Source organism: Gracilinanus agilis, chromosome 4 (genome assembly GCF_016433145.1).
Source record: "Gracilinanus agilis isolate LMUSP501 chromosome 4, AgileGrace, whole genome shotgun sequence".
Classification (NCBI taxonomy): domain Eukaryota; kingdom Metazoa; phylum Chordata; class Mammalia; order Didelphimorphia; family Didelphidae; genus Gracilinanus; species Gracilinanus agilis.
Window position 1 is genome coordinate 282211356 of NC_058133.1, and position 22139 is coordinate 282233494.

At 34.6% G+C, this 22139-nt stretch overlaps 1 protein-coding gene across 1 annotated transcript in view; it reads left to right on the plus strand.

Annotated features, from left to right (window-relative positions):
- LOC123246435 (CD2 associated protein) overlaps nucleotides 1-22139 on the plus strand; it is a 160069-nt gene that overhangs the window by 67376 nt on the left and 70554 nt on the right. Inside the window, exons 5-8 of the mRNA XM_044675335.1 lie at nucleotides 2387-2507; nucleotides 7849-8036; nucleotides 12891-12978; nucleotides 13247-13341. Coding sequence (XP_044531270.1) covers nucleotides 2387-2507; nucleotides 7849-8036; nucleotides 12891-12978; nucleotides 13247-13341 — 492 coding nt within the window. The remainder of the gene's footprint in view (nucleotides 1-2386; nucleotides 2508-7848; nucleotides 8037-12890; nucleotides 12979-13246; nucleotides 13342-22139) is intronic.

Below are 22139 nucleotides of genomic sequence, written 5' to 3' on the forward strand. Positions count from 1 at the left end.
TTTTAAAGCTCTTTGGGCATAGTTCCAAATTGCTTTCCAGAATGGTTGGATCAATTCACAACTCCACCAGCAATGTATTAGTGCCCTAATTTTACCACATCCCCTACACATTTATTACTTTACTTTGCTATTATATCGGCCAATCTGCTAGGTGTGAGGTGGTACCTCAGAGTTGTTTTGATTTGCATTTCTCTAATTATAAGAGATGTAGGACACTTTTTCATGTGCTTATTGATGGTTTGGATTTCTTCATGTGAAAACTGCCTATTCATCTCTCTTGACCATTTGTCAATTGGGGAATGGCTTCATTTTTTTGTAAATTTGATATAGTTCTTTATATATTTAGGAAATTAAACCTTTGTCAGAGAGTTTTGTCATAAACATTTTTTCCCAGTTTATTGCTTTCCTTCTAATTTTGTTTTCATTGGTTTTGTTTGTATGAAACCTTTTTAATTTGATATAATCAAAGTCATTCATTTTACATTTTGTAAAGTTCTGTATCTCTTGCTTGGTCTTAAATTCTCTTCTTTTCCATAGATCTGACAGGTATACTATTCTTTATTCTCCTAATTTACTTATAATTTCCTTCTTTATATTTAAGCTGTTTATCCAGTCTGAATTTATCTTGATATAGGGTATGAGATGTTGATCTAAACCTGATCTATCCCATACTGTTTTCCAATTTTCCCAGTATTTTTTGTCAAATAGTGAGTTCTTGTCCCAAAAGCTGGGATCTTCGGGTTTATCATACACTATCTTGCTGAGGTCATTTACCCCAAGTATGTTCCATTGATCCTCCCTTCCATCTCTTAGCCATTACCATATTGTTTTGATGACTACTGCTTTATAGTACAGTTTAAGATCTGGTATTGCTCAGCCCCCATCCTTCACATTTTTTTTTTCATTAGTTCCCTTGATATTCTTGAACTTTTGTTCTTCCAGATGAACTTTGTTATAATTTTTTTCTGATTCAATAAAAAGCTTTCTTGTTTTTTTAATAGGTATGGCACTGAATAAATAAATCTATTTGTGTCAAATTGTCATTTTTTATATTAGTTTATTATATTAATTCTCTCCTATCCGTGAACAATTAATGTTTTTCCAATTATTTAGACCTAGTTTTAATTGTGTGCAAAGTGTTTTGTAGTTGTGCTCATACAAAGCTCACAATTTTAGAGTCATTCTTGATCTCTTCTTCCCCTGTCCCTTCTTCTCCCTACCTCTTCCTCCTACAAGGCAATCAGTTGCCAAATGTTATAATTTGACTTTCTTTGTTTGCAATATCTTTCAGGCCTGTCCCACCTCTCCATCCACACATATGCCATCCTAATTCAGCCTCTCATTACTTCTTTTTTTTTTTTTTTTTTTTTTAACCCTTAACTTCTGTGTATTGGCTCATAGGTGGAAGAGTGGTAAGGGTGGGCAATGGGGGTCAAGTGACTTGTCCAGGGTCACACAGCTGGGAAGTGTCTTAGGCCGGATTTGAACCTAGGACCTCCTGTCTCTAGGCCTGACTCTTAATCCACTGAGCTACCCAGCTGCCCCCATTACTTCTTGTATTGACTATTATAGTAGCATTCCTAATCAACATAATTGCCAAGGTGATTGGCTTGAAGTATAGGCCTGACCATATCATTTCTTTCTTTTCAGTATACTTCATTGATTCCCTCTTACTTGTAATAATAATCAGAAGCTCCTTTTTTGGCTTTTAAAGTTCTTTAAAACCTGGCTTCTGTATTTCTAGACTTTTAACATGATCTACTGCACATACCCTGTCGTTCAGTCAGACTGGACTACTTAGTGTTCTCACACAAACATCAGTCTTTCCCCATATTTGCAATACTTTTCTCTTTCCTTTGCCTCTTAGAATCTTCAGCTTCTTTTTTTTTAATCCTTACCTCATGTCTGTGAATCAATACTAAGTATAGACTTTAAGTCAGACAAGTGGTAAGGGCTCAGAGGTGGGGTTTAAGTGACTTGCCTAGGATCACAGAGCCAGGAAGTGTCTGAGGCCAGATTTGAGCCTAGGATCTCTTGTCTTCCGACTGAATCTCAGGCCTTTTAAAAGAGAGTCAAATACCACTTCTTGCACAAATGCTTTTTTGTAACCTGCCGTCTCCCCACCTCCCCAACAGTTGATAGTGCGTTCTCCTCTAATGTTCTGTTCCATTTACTCTCTAATTTGTCTTGTATATACTGATTTATGTATATATTTTCTTCTTTAATTAAAAGGCAGGAACTTTGGGCTTTTTGTGTGTGTCCCTAGGACTTAGCACCATAATTGGCTAATAATAAGCCTTTAATAAATGCTTAATGATTGTTGCTCTGTTAATGTTTTTAATATTTTCTTTTTAAAACAAAAATATTGAATTATGAACTCTCTTAGGTAGAAGAAGGCTGGTGGAGTGGAACTGTGAACAACAAGTCAGGACTGTTTCCCTCAAATTTCGTGAAAGAATTAGAGATTACTGATGATGGAGAAGCCCATGAAACTCAAGAGGAATCAGGTAAATCATCATTTTGAATTTTGAATGTAGTATAATATTTTGTTGATTGATCAACTGATTAATAAAAAGGGTAGCATTAAATCAGCTAACCTGATAGAGGGAAATAAGATGGACTATTCTATAATTTCTAAAAACTCCTTCTGCTACCCTTCTTAAAGATGTCAAATCAGTAGTTTACTAGTCTTCTTAATTGATGATTATTTGGATATTTTTCACATAATTTCAGTCTTAATGAAATTATGTAAAGTGGTGGCAGCTAGGTGGCACAGTGGATGGAGCAGCAAGCCTGGAGTTGGGAGATCCTGGGTTCAGTCTAGCCTCAGACACTTCTAGCTATGTGACCATGGGCAAGTCACTTAACCCCATTTGCCTTGGCCCCTTCTATTTTATAGTTCTTATTGAGACAACAAGTAAAGGATTAAAAAAAATTATGAAAGTGTCCCAGGGATAGGATGAAATGAGATAATTTTTGTGAAGTGATAAATTTTGTAAAGGCATCATAGTGCCTGTTGTATCATAGCATAGGAGCTTAATAAATTGATATTCCTTCTCTTCCTTTTCCTCTCCCTCTCTTCATCTCTCCTCCACTCCTGAGTAAAGAGTGGGGAATCAGTTAATCAGGGAAGAGATGATGGATTAGGAAAGTGGCAGAATGAGAATTTATAAAGATTATGATATTCAGTTTGTACTCTTTCCATTACACCATCTTACTCCTTTAAGGCAAGATATAAATCCAGGTCAACTGACTCCATTTACTTTTACACTTGTGCCATCTTTCAACCTAGACCTCTTCTGGAGGGTTTTTTTTTTTCTTATCTGTATGACCATGGACAAGCCCCTGAAACCTTTTTAGGTTTTCATTTCCTATCTGTAAAATGAGGGAGTTGCAAAACAAAATCTCTTCTGGCTGTATGCTTATGAACCTTACTTTTTATATTGGTAATTTTTCAAAGTTACTGAAAATCAAGCTAAGGAAAGTCTACTTTAGGACCTATGGTAGTTATGGTCAGAATATGTTAAAAGCCTTTCAAGTAGAGAATAACTGGATGTTTCCAGGCTAGAGAACATTTCTCTTCAAGTTTGCAGGATTATCATTTATGGCAGTGACTCTTTTGAGAGCTGTAAGATCCATTTGTGATGCGTCCTGGTGAACTTGAACATGATAAGATCTATACCCAACAGTGGCAGCTAAAGTGGCAGAGTGGACTGATGAGGCTAAAGTAAGGAAGATTCATCTTCCTGAGTTCAAACCTGACCTCAGACATTTACTAGCTGTGTGACCCTGGCCAAGTCATTTAAACTAATTTGCTTCAGTTGCCTCGTCTAGTATCTCTCTAGTAATCTTTGCCAAAAAAAAAAACCCAGATGGGATCTTAAGGAATTGAACATGACTAAAATGTCCAAACAATATACTGAGCAGTAGATTAATGAATAATCAATCTAAAGGTGAGTCATTGAGCTTTTTCTGTTTCCCCAGTCAGAGCCCAGGCTATAGTAGTACCATTATTCATTTCAAAATGCTTCTGTATAGACTAGTGGGAACTTGAGCACTATCTCACATGCTGTGATTTATATTAAAAGACTATTAAAGCTATTAGAAAAAAAACAAAACTCATCCCTTCTCAGCTTTCTCTTCTCATGGCTAAACGTTCCATGTTCCTTCAACCAGTCTCCAGCCTTGTAGCGTATATTCAAAACACTCTTTCATCTGTTTTACCCTCTTGTAGATGTTCTTAATTTCATTAGTTTGGCATATCTTTCCTGTGCCATCCAGAACTGAACAATAACAATTCCCATAATGTCTGACAAGGGTAGTATATAAAGGAAGTATCTCCTCCTTAGAACTCCTTGAAACCATGCCTTTCCTACTGCAGACTAAGATTACATTAACTCTTTTTTGGCTTTTACATATTATTGATGATTCATTTTGAGTTTATAAAGGTGACTAAAATATTTAGTTCTTTTAGAAAAAAATATTGTGCCATATCTCCCACCATTTTTTACTGAGTTGGTTTTCTCAATCCTATGGTAAAACTTTAAATTTATCATTATAAATTACATCTTTTAAAATTTAGCCCAATACTCTAGCCTGTGAAGATCTTTTAGAATCCTGAATGTCACCCAGTTTGTTATCCCTCCTTAATAGTTTGGCATTATCTGCATATTTGATGAACATGCTGTCTATGACTGTCTAAATTACTGATAAAAATATTAAACCGCACAAAGCCAAGTATAGGTTCCCTGGGGCATTCCATTTCAAAAAAAACTTACATTGAACCATTAATAATTATTCTTTGTGTCTTGCCACTCAGCCATTTCTGAGTTCCATCTTCATAGTTTCATCATTTATCCTATACTGTTTTATCATTAGTCCACAGTACAACTAGGTGGCCCATTAGAGCACTGAACTTGTTAAGAAGACCAGTTACTAGCTATGTGACCCTGGGCAAGTCACTTAACCTATCTGCCTCAGTTTACTCAAATGTAAAGTAAGAAAACAACCTCCTAAGGTTGTTATAAGGATAAAATGAGAATATTTTTAAAACATTTGCAAAATTTAAAGCACTATATTTTTGTTGTTGTTCAGTCATTTCAGTTGTGTCCAACTCTTCATGACCCCATTTGAGACTTTTTGGGTAAAGATTCTAGAGAGATGTCCTTCTCCAGCTCATTTTACAGATGAAGAAACTGAGGCAAACTGGATTAAGCGGTTTGCCATTTGAACTCAGGTTTTCCTGATCTGGCACTGAATCTAGTATGCCACCTAGCTGCACTCAGCATTATAGAAATGCTAGCTAATTATTATCATCTTAATCTCCATATTTTCAATAAGAATAATATGATATACTTCATCAAATGCAGTTATCTTAATCAGGTAAGTAACTATTCAAAGGAAATAGGGTCTGACTTGGTATATTCTTGACAAAGCTATGCTTACTTATTTGAAATCAAACTTATTGGTTTATAGATTACAGAATCTATTTCTTTCCCCTTTTTGAAAATCAGAACAACATTTACCCTTTCTATCCTTATGGTCCCTCTTCTAATCTACTTTCTGTGATCTTTTGTATTTCATTGTTAGTCTTTCTTTTGTCCTGGACAGCCCTCAGTCAGTGGCCTTCTCTAGCTCTTGAAACTCTTGGTTTCTTTAAAGACTCAACTTTTAAGCACCACCCTCCTTAAGGTCTTCTTCTCTTCCTCTTTTTGTGTTTTGTGTTTGTCTCTGTATTCCCTGTTTTTACTCCACCAAGCCTTATTAATTTACTATTACATATCATTGTCTCCATCTTCTAAACATTTCTTTTTGTCAATTCATTCATTCATTCATTTATTTGGTTTTTTTGAGCCCTTAACTTCCGTGTAATGGCTCATAGGTGGAAGAGTGGTAAGGGTGGGCAATGGGGGTCAAGTGACTTGCCCAGGGTCACACAGCTGGGAAGTGTCTGAGGCCGGATTTGAACCTAGGACCACCCGTCTCTAGGCCTGACTCTCAATCCACTGAGATACCCAGCTGCCCCCCAAACATTTCTTTTTGAAGATCTAAATTGGTTGAAGAATTCTTTATGCATCCATATTGGACTCTTTGGAGAACTATTTTTTCTTTTAGTCATTTAAAAATACATTTATTTATTTATTTATTTATTTGTTTTGCGTTGCCATGGTTTTCCTTGGTAAGTACCTCCCCCTTCCTCCCATTTATCCCCTATAACAAATAATATTTTTTTTAAAGAAAAGATCCCCTCAAAATAAGGAGGAGAAAATCGGCAAAACTGATCAGTATATTGAAATGATGGTCCATAAATATGTTCAGTGAACTACACCATTGTACCTCCCATTTCTGCAATGCAATGGAGTTGGTGGGGGGAAGGAGTGGTATCTTATCTTTGGGATCATACTTGTTCTTTTTATCTTACAGCATTTACTTTTGATTATTTTATGACTATTCTTTTACATTATTGAAGTCATTATATGTATTTTTTCTTATTCAACTGCCTCAGTTTATATAAATCTTTCAGTGCTTCTCTGTATTCATAATCATCTTTTTTATTACTATAATTAATGTATTATGATTACATGTTTTATTATAATGTATTAATGTAATTAAATGTTATGTAATATTAATGACACTGATACACCATAGTTTATTTAGCCATTTCCCAGTTGATGGGTATCAACTTTGTTTCCAGTTTTTTGCTATTACTAAAAGAGTTGCTGTAAATAATTTTGTGGTGTATGGGGACATTCTTCTTTTAAATAGTTTCCTTGAGTTTAAAGACTTGTAGTACAATGTAGGTCAAAGGCTATGGACATTTTAGTCAGCTTATTTGTAGAATTTCATATTGCTTTCCAACATGTTTATAGTGATGAATAGTTATATCAGCAATACACTAGTGAGGCAGCTAGGTGGTACAGTGGACAGAATACTCTGCCTGGAGTCAGGAAGACTTGAATTAAAATCTGGCCTCAGACACTTAACAGCTATATGACTCTGGACAAGTTACTTTAATTCTATCTGTCCTAGTTTCCTCAATTGTAAAATAAGTTGATAATATCATCTTCTTCCTAGAGTTATTCTGAGGATCAAATGAGATAATATTTGTAAAGCCACACCCTGGCAGTAGAAGGAATTTCTTTCCCCAATCTTCCCTTCTAACCCTCTAAATAACCCCTCTAACAGTGATTGTTCTTATTTATCTTTTGTCATCTTTGCTCCTTTTTATGGTGAAGAGATGAACCTTCAGGGTTATTTGAAAAGATTTCTCTTATTATTAGTGTTTTGGACTTTTCTTAATGACAATTCAGTCCTTCAGAATGTGGAGAAACAAAGTGAAATTCTCTTCTGAAAGTGATTATAACTAACAAAGAAATTGATTGTTACTGTTGTCTCCTGTTCTGCTAACATTTTCTAGTATAAAGCCTTTGCTCCAGTTAGAAAGCTATCTTTTCACCCTTTTATACAAACATACCATTTCTCTCATAACCATCATATTCATTACTATATCATGATGTTTTTCACCTTTGGTTCCAGAAATATTTAGTCAATACTTATGTATTGTTCTTGCAAGTATTTTTAGGAGCTTTGGAAGGGTACCAAAAAAGTATATGTTATAGTCTCCATTCAGCAAGAGGCCATGTTCAGTTTTGGGAGGCAAAACGCAGAGAGACATAGACCACCTTGTCAAAATGTATGTTTTATTCAGTCAGTTATATTTGATATTTAGATTAAGTATAGAGATCAGTAAGCTTGGAATATTCTTGTAAGCTTTCGAATGTGGAGAGAAATTATCAAGATTTTTTGATATAACATCTTTCATTTTCTTAAAAAAATTTTTTCTTTCAGAAGCTGTTTTTACTAGCCCTACCTCACCTTTAGGCTCTCTGGCAAATGAGACCGAAACTGCAGCTGGGTCAGTTGCACAGCCAAAGAAAATTCGGGGAGTTGGATTTGGAGATATTTTTAAAGAAGGTTCAGTGAAGCTCCGAACAAGAATGCCCAGTAATGAAGTAGAGGAAAAAAAACCAGACAAGGTAAAGAACTGAACATTACTTAGACTTGTTATGTTCACACAGCACATGAAAGTATAAAATTGACTTCTTTCCTTTTGAGGTTATTGTTTTACCCACAAAATCTTGAGTTATTTTTTCTCCAAAATTATTTGAAGTTCCTTAATTTGCGCATTCCAATTCCCTTACATTTCTTTTCTATTAAAATATAATGCTATTAAGTAGTACAAGTCTCTTTTTGTAATTAGTCTAAAAAATAGATAACAGTAATAAAGTGGGGAGGAAATACTTTTAAAAATTTCTGCTTAGAATTACCCTCTTGTTATTGATCAAGAGATAGTTGTTATAAAGCATAATATGCTTTATAATCAAATGTTTTATGACCCTAAGAATTTTTTTTGTGATAATAAAAGAAACTAATCTTACTATATGGGTTCTTTTTTCTGGTGTGACGACATGAAATTATAAATTGTAATGCCAAAGAAGCATCATAATTTAAAAGAATAGAAACCTTTTCATATGATTTCACTCTTGGGAACAAATAGTTTAATATTAACTACATAAATCACAACCTTAATATCTTTTACAGAAGCTATTTGAGAGGTATGAAATAAATGATGGACTATAATAGCTTGGCGTTTTAGAAGTATTCATTTTTTCTTTTTATTCTGAAATGATTGACAAGATGATGGACTATAGTGGCATGGAGCTTTAGAAGTATTCATTTTCTCTTTTTATTCTGAAATGGTTGACAAGCAGCTCTTAGCGTTTTTAAAAATAGCTATTATTTCATTGGACTTTTTGCTTGGTTGATTTTTAAATTAAAAACATTCTGATGTTTCCTTCTATAGAGCTTGATAGGTAGAATTTGTCATTTTGTTGAGTTTTTTAGAGGTGAATATTACCATATTACTTTATTGTAATAGTTTTGATTGGAAGTTTTAGAATTCAAGCTCTTCAAGGGCATATTTTGTTTTTACTCTAGCAAGGCACAATATATTTGATTTGCACGTAGTAGGCACTTAAGAAATGTTTGCTGAATTGGACAGTTTTATTTTAGAAGCATTTGATTAAATAGGAACAATCCTAGTATGGTATGATTATGTTAGGTAATCAATAGTGTCACTGTTAATTGTTTTCCTTACCCAAAGAGAAGAACTGAAGGTTCACAGACCTACTAGATCAGGAGTCGGCAACGTATGGCTCTTTCTGCAGGAGCCATAAAGTCAATTTTTTTTCAGGTGCTGTTACAGGAGCGCGCACTGTTACTGTGAGCACTCTTATGGCTCTCATGGCCAAAAAGGTTGCCGCCCCCTGTGTTAGATAATGGGTATGTTTACTTAGAGGCACTTAAAAGTATTAGATAAGCACCTACTTTCAGGTAAGATGGTAAGATGAAAATTCATAAAGGAGCCTAGGTCTCCCATATCTACAATACCAAAATTCTATTTAAAAAATTATGAAATCTATTAATGACCAATAAATCTAATTAGAAGAAGGAAAGAATAGCAAGTTCCTCTGTATAGTCCAAAACTTTAAAAAGCTTATGTGTATAGAGGGAGGTCTCTGCTAGGGAAACTAACCTACACTAAGGTAAATGGGCTTGAATCCTGCCAGTTCACTAACCAGGGATGTTTCAAGGCGATCAGAAGCCCATAGCCTTCTTCCTCAGGATGTTTTTAGGAGATCAAAATTCTATATTGCACTGATTTAGAGTAACTGGAAGGTAGAGTAGAAAAGCCTATAGACAAAGCAGAGGTGTGTAATTCCCTGGTAGGAGCCTTAGAAATTATAGTCAAGACCAAACAAGGTCTAACTATTCTATCCAAAAATGCAGCATTAGGAGTAGACACTTACTAGAGTACAAAGCTCCAAACCAAGGATTTAACCTGAAAATATGAATAAAAAGAATAAAATATTGGACACAATGAATGAAAAAGTATTTTGGGTTAAGAAATGTCCAAGAAGTATACCAGAAGAAGAAAAAACTCTACAAGTATTAACAAAGAGCTTCAAAGGAAAAAGAAATGACTGAGCTTCAAGGAGTGCCAAGATTCACTGAAGGAATTATATAGCAAGAAATAGAAAATGAAATTATAAATGAAGTAAGAGTTTCTGAGGTTAAAATGGGAATGAGTTGTAAATAGTAGAGAAGACGAAAAACCTTATTCTGAGTTACTATGCTACCTGACAAACAGATTGGGGCAAATATAATTCAGTGACTAGGAAACAAGAAGAAAGTTTAGAACAATATCAGAAATTTGAAAAGTATGAGAAAATGTCATATGCCCAGCAATCAAGAACAACTAACTTGAGAAACAGATAATTTCAGAAACCTCAGGCTCTCTGAGAATTGTAATGAAACAAAGAAACCTAGATATAGTATTTTAAAAAATCATAAAAGAATGCTGTCTAGATTCAGAGTTCAGGGTGAAAATAGAATCCAATAGTCATTGCCTCTCAGAAACTTTGAATAGAAAATACATAAGAATATCAGAGCCAAAATTTAGAACTTCTAGGTTAATTGAAAAGTATTGTAAGGAAGACACTGCCACTGTGGGAGCAGACCATTTGAATAATAGATTACTGGCTTTGGTCACATCCCTTCTTTTTCTCCACATTTCTCTTTGTTAAAAAAAAAAGGGATGGGGACAGGGTAAAGAGAAGAAAAAGTATAATATAACTAAGGAAAATAACCAGTGTTCATAACTGTGATGGTTAATGAGATGAACTAATCATAAAATTGGAACACAGATAAGAGAATATAGAATCCATAATTTAGTGAAGCTGAAACTAGTACTGGACCCATAGATTTCAGTGTTATCAGGAGACAACTTGTTTTCAGTGAATGAAGTGAATTTCCTTCCAGAAAATGGAAGGACTGAGAAAGGAAGAGAATTAAGATGAATGAAAGTTTGTTTATTTTGGAGTAAGCCTTGGAGTGGGCATAGTGGAAGGGGGGTAGGCAGATCTGGAGTGAGCTATTGTTGATGCGGAGTTGAGAGAGAATGGGAATGAAGGGGTAGACAGTTTAGATTAAGCAGAGTGGTTTATTTTTTGACAGCTAGGAATCCAGCTTTTTAGGGATGACAAGTGTAGAACAGAATTAAACCATGTTAGGTATTAGGAAATGAAACTAGTCGGAGTAGCAATAAGGTCTGTACAGAAAAGAAGAATCATTGTGGACATTTTGTGTTGGCATGGCCCTTGACTATTGACTGGCTTTGTAGTGGTAAATTGGATTAGGCCTGGGTGTATTGTGACCTCCAGAGCATTTCAAAATGGTTTGTCTCTGCCCTTCCTACTGATATTTTTTAAAGACTTAAATAGAATTCTTTATCTTGTAAAGCTGTATATCCAGTTCTTCGTTTTATGTGTATTATATGGAAACCATAAATAATTTATCTCCAGGAAAATTATCTTAGAATTGTGAGTTTAGTGTTGCATCTAAATACAGTGATTGATACTTTAATTGAATCCTTTGGAAAGAAATTCATTTGTAGGATTTATTTAGTCACATCAAAATTATGAATTCAAGAAGTAGAACTAATTTTACTTTTAGAAATGGACAGAGAAAGCTGTATGTATCCTTTGTATCATTACCCAATTAAAGGTATGTAGGTTGAACTTAAGTTGTGAATTCTTTAGAAATTTTTTCTCTTCTTTTTCTAATTCAAATGTTAGTGAGGTTGATGGAGAGAAAATAAATAGATAAGTGATTAGGTTTTTGAGAGAGGAGTAGAATGCAAAGTAAATCTGGTAAATTGATCTAATGAACCAAATGCTGACTAAGGAGTTCAGTAAGGTCAAGTATAAGGTGTTGCATAGGTTTAAGCATAGGAGTAGGTCAGGAACTATTTATATTATTTCCTTTCTAGACTTAAGTTCTGGCTTAATTCTCACCTTCAATGAACCCCTAATTAATTTCTCATTGATAACAATAGAAAAGAGGATCAAATAAAATAATATTTGTAAAGTATTTAACAGCACCTGGAAAATAGCAGTTGCTTAATAAATGCTTGTTTTTTCCCTTCTTTCCTTCCTGATCCTCCCCTCATCCTGTTCATTGTTCTTTGGACATGTAGTGGGGTTCTTGCTTTACATGGCCATACATTCTCCCTAAAAAGATTCCAACCTATACTTGAAGTAGAAAATATGCATCAGGGGGCAGCTGGGTAGCTCAGTGGATTGAGAGCCATGCCTGGAGACGGGAGGTCCTAGGTTCGGGTCCGGCCTCAGACACTTCCCAGCTGTGTGACCCTGGGCAAGTCACTTGGCCCCCATTGCCTACCCTTACCACTCTTCCACCTATAAGTCAATACACAGAAGTTAAGGGTTTAAAATAAAAAAAAAAAAAAAAAAAGTCTTCTTACTCTTAGAAATATAAAGAGTCAGTATATAAGAGAGGATTAACTGGTTGGGAACTATTTCTGCAAAAAGATCAGTAATCATGGAAAATTAATTATGAATTAGTGATAAAACCTAATGCCATCTGAATGAAAAATATTTTTCTGATAGCAAAAGTATAACTTCTTCTCTTCACTTATCTCACCTATTAAAGATTATTTTGAAATTTTAGTGAGTTTTATACTGTAGTATTTAGCCATGCTCTTAGTCACCTGTATACAGTTATTATATTTCTATATTATAATTCAGCATATATCTTATTTTTAACCAATGCTTTTGAATTATTGGAAGGTTCTTGAGATGTCACTTTTACTTATTTTCTTTTTCTGTTTTATTAAAAGTCCACATGGAAAAAAGAAAAAAAATTATTTTATAGAGGGGTACTTAGAATAATTTTAAGTGGAAAATTTTATAGTTTAATTTTATTGGCTTCATTATAATTAAATCATTACTATATTTTGTATTCTCTAGCCTTTAAATACACATACACTAGGATTCAGACCACCACAGTGTCAGAGTGTAGAAGTAGCAAAGGCAGAAATTGAAGGCAAATATAAAGGTAAGGCTAATGTGTTAATTTTTTCAGCCTTAAATTTTCCATAAACTATGGAAATATAACTTTTAGTTCTTGTTCATCATTTGATTAAAATAAATGGATAGTATTTAAGATATAAATGAAGTAATTAATGAAATGTAGAAGTATTTTTATTCATAGCACTTACTGCTGTGTCTCTCACATAACAGGCACTCAACAAATATTTGTTGAAGTAATTCATATAATGAACCATAAGCCTGATTTTCCCCTCCCCGCCAATTTTCTTTTTCAGCTAAGGAATATTGTAGAACATTATTTGCCTACGAAGGTGCTAATGACGATGAACTTTCTTTTAAAGAAGGGGAAATCATCCATTTGATAAATAAGGTATGACATTTCAGTTACATCAGTTATTTAGGTGTAACTATCCTCTTTTTCACTATGGAATAGGTTTTCCTCCAGTTTAAAATTATTTTACTTTAGATATGGCATAATTTCAGGTGCTTTTGGTTCTTATAACCCATTTTCCTGGTATCTTAGAATCATGTCTTAACAGAGATTTTTTTTTTTTAATTCATACCTTCCATCTTAGTATTGCTTCCAAGGCAGAAGAGTGCTAAGGGCTAAGGACAAGACAATGGGTACTAAGTGACTTGCTCAGGGTCACACAGCTAAGAGTATCTGAGGTCAGATTTGAATCTAGGACCTCCCAACTCTACCCTTGGCTCTCAGTCCACTGAACCACTTAGCTTCTTTTTCAGATTCTTTTTTTTTTTTTTTAAAGGATTTAGACAGTTTTATTTATAGGGCTTAGGTAAAAATATGGATTTTTTTGTATTCAAATGAGATATCAGTTAAGGTACTTGAAAACATTCAATAGTTATTTTTTAAGGACCGACTTTATTCAAGGTTCACTACTAATTATTAGGGCACAGAGAAGAAGAAAATCTAAGCTCAGAAACCTTACACTGTACTTGGCAGGAGATTGCATTTATTAGAAAGAAGTATAATTCCAGGTAGAATATGAGTGTGGTAAAGTGGTGATACAGGCTGTGTTTTAGGAAAATTTGAATGAAGTAGAGAATACATAGATGTAGACATCTATGCAGGGAAGGCTTCATGGAGATGATGACATGCATTGTTCCATCTTTAGAAAAAACTTTTTAAAAGATAGACATGAGAAGTCACTGAATTCCAGGTATCAGAATGACTTTTATGAGTGCACAGAGATGAAGGTGAAAAATGGACTGTCAGCTGTATGAAACAAGTCCAGTTTGGCTGAACTATCATGTATATAAAGAGGAGTGCAATGGAATAAGATTAGAAAGGTAGATTGGAGCTAGAATCTAAAAGGTTTTAAAAGTTCCAGGGAGTTTGTATTTTATCAGATAGTAGTAGCTTGGAGTTACACTAGATGTTCTCCCAGAGTCCTTCCTGCTCCAACTCTGATGCTTGTATGTTCTTTCCCTTTGTAGTTTCATATCATTCTCCACTCATTTTACATTTTAGGAATCAGTTTCAGATTTCCAAAGATAGATAATTGCGGAGTCAGGAGTGGAACCAAAGTGTTTTCTGACTCTAGATACCTCTTTTACCATGCTAAATGCCTCTGCCCTTCTTTGTTATTTTACCACGTAATAATTTCTGATATTTTAAGCATAGATTCCACTTCTGCTTCTTCCTGCAATCAAAGAAGTCCTTTCTTAATTTTAACTCTTAGTCCTATCCTCCTGATCTTGCCTTTCATTATGTTCTTTACAATTACCTTACTATTTTTTAACCATTTCTCCAACATTATTAATTTATAGTCCTTCCAGGTCCTCATTTACCTGAAACCAAGCCTTGTCCTGAAAAGTTCACATATGTGGCAACTGTTTCCAATACTGAATGTATCATTTTCTCTTTTTTCCTATCTTTCAATAAGTGTAAGGATGTGGAATCAATATAGATTAGTAATGATTAGGAATTGGTTAAAAAAAAAACCGAGAAGAACATACTGGAATGGCCTAGACCAGTGGTTCCCAAACTTTTTTGGCTTATTGCCCCCTTTCCAGAAAAAATATTACTTAGCCCCCTGGAAATTAATTTTTTTTATATTTTAATAGCAATTATAGGAAAGATAAATGCACCTGTGGTCATCACCGTCCCCCTGGATCTCTGCAGCATCCACCAGGGGGCAGTAACGCCCACTTTGGCAATCACTGGCCTAGACAAAGTTTCAGTATATTCCTTTCTTATCGCTATTTTGAAATCCATGTTCAATCTCCTTTATTAGATGTATTTATTCCAATATTTTCCTGATCTTTGTTGTTTCTATGAACTTTTGGCATATTCTTCCATATTCTATAGTGCCTTAGCAAGTCTTGCTTACAGCCTTGCTTTTACCCATCCCTCTGTATTTATTCCAGAGACTTGAGTATTATCTATGTTAGTGACCTTTTTAACATCTTTTCTTATTTTTATAAGCTCTTATTAACAGATATCAACAAGTTTTGATATTTTGATGTACAAAAACATTTTTATATACATTTTGATAAATAGAAATCAGAGAAGTATAAGAAACTCATAAATGCTTATATTAATTATTACGGGAATATTAAATCTTATATAATAGTAGCAACTGCCCTTTGGTCTTAATTTCTTTCTAAATTTCCTTCTCCTGTCCAGTATATTTTAAAATAAATTTTTGATATCTCCAAATAACCTTCTCCTATACTTTTCTCATAGAACTAGCCTATATTTTATATAACAAATAATATTTTCAAAGGAAAAAAAACAGGAAGAGAAGGGGGAAAATGTAAAACCAGTAAGTTTGAAAGTATGTGTAATGAAACTTGTAAAGGAATGGATTAAAGGGACTGTCTACTTATTTCTTCTGTAATTTTGCCACATTCAGTTTTGGGCATTTTGAGATTGTTCTTTTGCATTTATTTTAATAATTGGTGTATATTGTTTATTGGTTTTGGTTACTTGACTCTGCCTTACTTTATGTAAATTTTTCCATGTTCTGTATTTTGTAATAATCATTTTTTTTACAGTACACAAAGACATTGATGCTCTGTGATTTATTATTTAGTCATTCCATTTGACGAACATCAACTTTTTCTCTAGTTTTTTTGCTGTCATGAAAAAACTATAAATATTTTTGTCTAATGTGACTAGGTAACCCTTTCTTGTATGCAATTGTACAGTTATCACTACCTCTGATAAGAAAACCACCTCCAATTGTGTTTTCCTTGGCAATTTAACATATAATAACAAATCATTTGACACTTAAAAAAAAAAAACCTTTGATCTGTTGGCCACAGCCCTGTCACTCTCCCAGCAAGGTAATCTGGTCCACTTAGGTTATCTGCAGAGTGACTATCTTCCCCTTTTGAAGCCTCTTGATGACTAGTCGCCCCAGGACAATTTTGCATTTGTGGCACTAAGACTTACTTTTCCCCTTCTCCCTAACTAATTTGGAAGATATAGAATCATCTGTGTGGCCCTGCTTGTATGAGTCTTTAATCATACTATAAGTGAGTGGGAAAGAATATATACCAGAAATTTGGGGACATGGTGATTTAGATGTCTAGAAAGAGAAGTGATCCTAATTTCTGGAAATGTAGTTACCACCCAAAATTCTGTAAAACAGCATGGGGGATCAAGTTCCTCTAGTCCCCAATTCCTTCCTTGCATTGACATTTCTACATTGGAGCAGGCTGCTAGGAACCTCTCACTTGAAATTGAGAAACTCATCCAAGCCACAATTGAGTCCATTCTCCTCCCTTCAAATTGAGGTAAATTCTTTAGCACAGATAGTTTTACAAAATTGTGTGGTTTTACACCTTATTTCAATTTTGCAAAGAGGGACCTGTGCCACAGTCAATTTTGTCATTCCTATTTTAAGTCAATCAGGGAAAATCATGACTAGCCTTTAAGAAACTTGGGTACCTAAGCTTAGGTAACCCCTTGGTAGAATACTTCCTTTTGGTTGCAGGAAAATGGCTCATTAGACACCATAAGTAAATGGGGTCTCTTTGCTTCATGCTACTTTTTATTGTTCTTAGAATTTTCATTATTTGTTGTGTTAATTATGCAGAGAGGTGCTTCCCAGTAGTCTTTTTTTTTTTTTTAATGGTAGCACCAATAATGATCTCATAAAGAAAAACTCATAGATCTGGCTTATAGTTGGTGATTTTTTCTGTGGTGTTCTTTTTGTTAAACCCCTAAGTTTTCCAATCTATAAAGGCTCTGAGGCAGAACTCCAAGCCAGTAACTATTAAAGGAATCAATCCCCTTCAACAGATAGGATCCCAGACCTTCCTTATGGTCTGATACACCCACTTGTTCCAAAGCATAACATTTATAGTCCTTAAGTTCAAATAATCTATTAGCACAGTCTCTTCTGGACTGGTACATCTCAAAATATACATTTTCATTGCTGGATTAAAATTAGACAGAATCAGGGGTGACCAAAGGGTCCCCAAGGTTGAAACATGTAGTGAAAAAAGACCCTTGTCAAAAATTTGAAGAAGTTACGTCCAGTCAGATGAAGGGGTTAGGCTAGAGGGCTCCCCAAAAAAGCCAAAGACTTTCCATTCATTTTTATGATATCTTGTGCCATGAAGAATAATCTTATGACATGCTGTGCCAAAGGGCAAAGGAACTTGTGTGGTCAAAACTAGAGTGGAGACCCCTTTAACTATGGTCAAGCAAAGGCACATCCTAAGAAGCTTCATAATCTTAACAGGAAGAAAATTTAACTACCAATCTTAAGATAATTACTCATAATTATATTGTAAAATCAGGATTAGTTGATTATCTGTAACTCACTAGATGTATATCAATGTCTCAATACAAGAGAAAATAAAGTCAGTGATTTGGAATGGGCTCTACTTAAACAGATAAGGGTTAAAATTTTCTCATGTAGAATCTCTGGGTTAAAAAATACAAATGTTTTAGTTAACTCATTTACATCATAATTCCAAGTTCTTTCCAAATGGTTATACAGGTTAACTATTCCACCAACAAAATGCATTAGCTCTTTCCACAACTCCCATTATTGATTAATCCATTTTTTACTCATCTTTGCCAATTTTCAGTCTTATGGCAAAACTTTAGAGTTGTTTTGATTGATGTTTCTTAGAAATGATTTGGAATGTTCTTTCATATATTTGCTAGTAGTTTGAAATTCTCTTGAGAATAATTTGCCCATGGCCTTTGACTACCTTTCTAGTTGGGAATAGCTTTTGAGGAGTGGTGTGTATGCATGCATATGTGTGTATGTGTATAAATGTTGTTCAGTTGTTTAGTCCTACCTGGTTCTTTGTGACCTCATTTTGAATTTTCTTGGCAAAGATACTGTAGTGGTGGCCTTTTCCTTCTCCAGCAAATTCATTTGATGGATAAGGAAGCTGAGGTGTAAACATGGTTAAGTGACTTTCCAGGGTGGTAAGAGTCTGAGGCCAGATTTGAACTCAGGAAGACCAGTCTTCCTGATTTCAGGCCCAAAACTACCCACTATGCCACCTAGCTGCCCCATATGTATATATCAAACCCATATGTGAAAAAAATTGAAAAGAAATTTTTTTCTTCATATGACCCCCCTCTTTTCTTATCCTAGGGACATTTTTTATGCAAACGTTTTTCACGATCAAAAGTTAGCTGTTTTATCTTTGTAATTGCATTTTTCCCCTGTTTAGTAGAGAATACTTTTCATGAGCGGATGCCCTTTGAATTGGGGAATGGCTGAACAAACTATGGTATCTGTTGGTGATGGAATGCTATTGTGCTAAAAGAAATAATGAAATAGAAGAATTCCATGTGAACTGGAACAACCAACAGGAATTCATGCAGAGCTAAAGGAGTAGAACCAGGAGAACATTGTACACAGAGACTGATATGCACAATAGAATGTAATGGACTTCTCTACTAGCAGCAGTGCAGTGATTCAGGATAGTTCTGAGGGATTTATGAGAAAGAACGCTATCCACATCCAGAGAAGGAACTGTGAGAATAGAAACAGAAGAAAAACATATCATTGATTACATGGTTCAATAGGTATATGATTGGGGATGTTGACTTTAAATGATCACTATATTGCAACTATTAATAATATGGAAATAAGTTTTGATCAGTGGTACATGAACAACCCAGTGGAATTGCTCATCAGCTCTAGGAGGGGGGAGGGAAAAAACATGAATCATATAACCATGGAAAAACATTCCATAAATAAATTTTTAAAAAAAGAAAAGAAAAAATACTTGTCATATGATCTTTAATATTAAGGTAACATATCCAATTAGAATTCATTATAAGATATTGATCTTAGCTTACTTTTTACCAGATTATTCCAATTTTCCCAACCTTTTATTTTTTCAAATAGGAATTCTGGGTTATGGAACACTGAATTAACTGAGCTCTTTTGTTTCTGCTTCTGTCTTAGCTAGTCTGTTCCATTGACTTCTCTGTTTTCTAACAAATACCAAACAATTTTGATGAGTAGTTTAAGGTCTGTAAGTACTACTTCTTGTTTCCCCCTCTTTTTTTCCCAGCATGAGCACTGAATGGTTCTTCAACAATTTTTTTTTATTACTTTAAGGAGCACTCTGTAAATGAAATATTTTGTAGTTATTTTGAATTGGGCATTACTCTTTCTTTTATTGTTTTTGGGGGCTTTAATGACTATTTCTGTAGAAATGCTGTTGATTTTTGAAGGTTTATTTTGTAGCTTACAGTTTTGCTAAAGTTATACTTGATATATTTGTTGAGTTCCTAAGATTTTCTAAGTATACCATTATATTATTAGCAAATACCTTTATATTTCTTCCTTTACCTTTTTTGTTTTTTGTTTTTCTTTTTCATTACTAACACTATTCACTGTCTTTTTTTTTTTTAGGGAGGTGTAGTAGTGATGGTGATCTGTTTTTTAAAATTAATTAACTTGTTTCATTAAAGTTCCCAGGTATCTCCCATTTTTCCCCCCTACAGCATTCTAGAGAAGGCATCATTTGACTCTGTTTGTCTGTCTATCTAACCTGTCTTACTCATTTCTCTGTTTTTTGCTTATCAGTCTATGGTGATAGAAATATATGTTACTCTTCAAATTATATTTCTATTGCTGTATATGATGTTCAGTTGGTTCTGCTCCTTCTACCTTCATAATTTTGTGTAGATCTTTCCATGTTTTTAAAAAATTGACTTTGTAATTTCTTACTGTACTTAGTATTCCATTACAGAAAATGCCATTGACTTAAATTTTCAAACAACTTTTAAGTCCCAGCTACAATCCCACCTTGTACAAGGATCTTTTCTTGTTCTCTTATTGACTTTCCTTTGTAATTCTCTCCAGTTTATCCTGTAGATATCTTATTGGCACAGAATTGTTTAAATGTTGTCTCCTTTCCCATTTGAGCTCCTGAGAGCTAAGATTGTTTTTGTTTTGTTTTATTTTTGCCCTCATGTATCCTCAGAGGATTACTTAGCAAAGATTGTGACACCAATGGGAACTTAGTAAATGTTTGTTGGCTTGATATGCACATGCCCTATGTTAGGAAATATGCTAAGCTCTGGGGGTACTAAAAAAAAAAAGATAGTTCTTGCCTGTAAGGAGCTTCAGAATCTAATGAGGAAAATAATATGCAAACAACTATATAAACAAGTTTTATGCAAAATAAATTGGAAAAAATCAACAGAGGGAACAAAAGGCATTAGAATTAAGGCTTAAAGTAGAAGATGGGACTTTTTCTCAAAATTGAAAGAAGCCCAGGAGTTGGAAATGAGGAGGCAGAGCATTGCACGCCTGGGGGATATTCAGTGAAAATGCCTGATGTCAAGTCTTATTCAAGGAATATCAAAGGTGGCCTGTATCACTGGGTCTCTCAGTATTTGGGGTGTTGTAAGGCATAAGATTTGAAAAGGCAAGGGGTAAAAGTTATGAAGGCCCTTGAATGTCAAACAGGATTTTATATTTAATTATGGAGGTATTAGGGAGCCACTGGAGTTACTGAGGAAAAAATGGTATTCAAAGAGAGAAGGGAAGAGAGCTATTAGAGGGATATTAGGATGGTAGAATTGATATGATAGTCTTTGACAATAGATCTGATTAACAAATTGAGTAAGGATGAGGAGCTGATGATAATACCTATGTTGTGAGCCTTAATGATAAGAGAAAAGTTAGAAGTGGGATAGGGTTTGGGGGAAAGATAATGAATTCAAGTTTCAACATGGTGATTTTAAGATGTCTTGTAGGATATCTAGCTTGATTTTTCCTCTAGGTAGTTAGAGATGTGAGATTAGAGATTAGCAGAGAATTTGCATTCATGTAAGTAGACAACTTAGAGAGATGATGGTTGAATCCATGGGAGCTAATGAAATCACCAAATAAAATAGTGTAAAACAAGAAGAGAAGAGGGTGACTCAGAGGAGAGCCCTGTGAGGCACACCTGATTAATGGATATTAACTTAGGAGAAGATCCAACAAAGGAACTTGAAGGAAAAAACCCCAAACAATTGAGTGGGCAGGAGGAGAACCAGGGAAATGTAGTGTCATTTGGTTATAACTTACACACACACACACACACACACACACACACACACACACACACCCTCTCTATTACTTTTTCTGCATCCATTTTTTCAAGTTCTGTGACTGACATTGAGCCAGGGCATGTAATTTTTTTACGGTCTGCTCCCGTGTTGGGGAACTTATGATGCTGGAGGGGGCTGCTCCCTTCCTCCTCTCCATGTGCACCTGAGGACATTTCTCCCATCACTTGCCCCTCTGCTCAGCAGCCCAATGGGAGTGCTTCCACCCTCCCCTGTCTGGGGTAAGGTGGGGAGGATCACATGCAGTGTGAGGGTTGCACTTTGGGCACTCAGTCTCTGAGGTCTCTGGTCTACTCTGTGGTAGAGAATAAAGGGGGAGAATAGGGTGTGAGGAGAGAGGGAGAGGGAACATCAAATTTGTCAGAAACATTTCCTTTTTAGAATTTTTCAAAAGAAGATTATAGGCAAGTAAATGATGACAAATATTGGATCATTGCCACATAATACAATATATTTGCATTTTGTTGTAAAAGAATCATATGGAAATGTTTTTGCATATTTTAAAATAGTTTTTCTGTCATCTAAATAATTATCAATATTTCTTAGTGATATATATATATAGAATTGAAAGCAGGGTTTCATTTTTTTCTCCT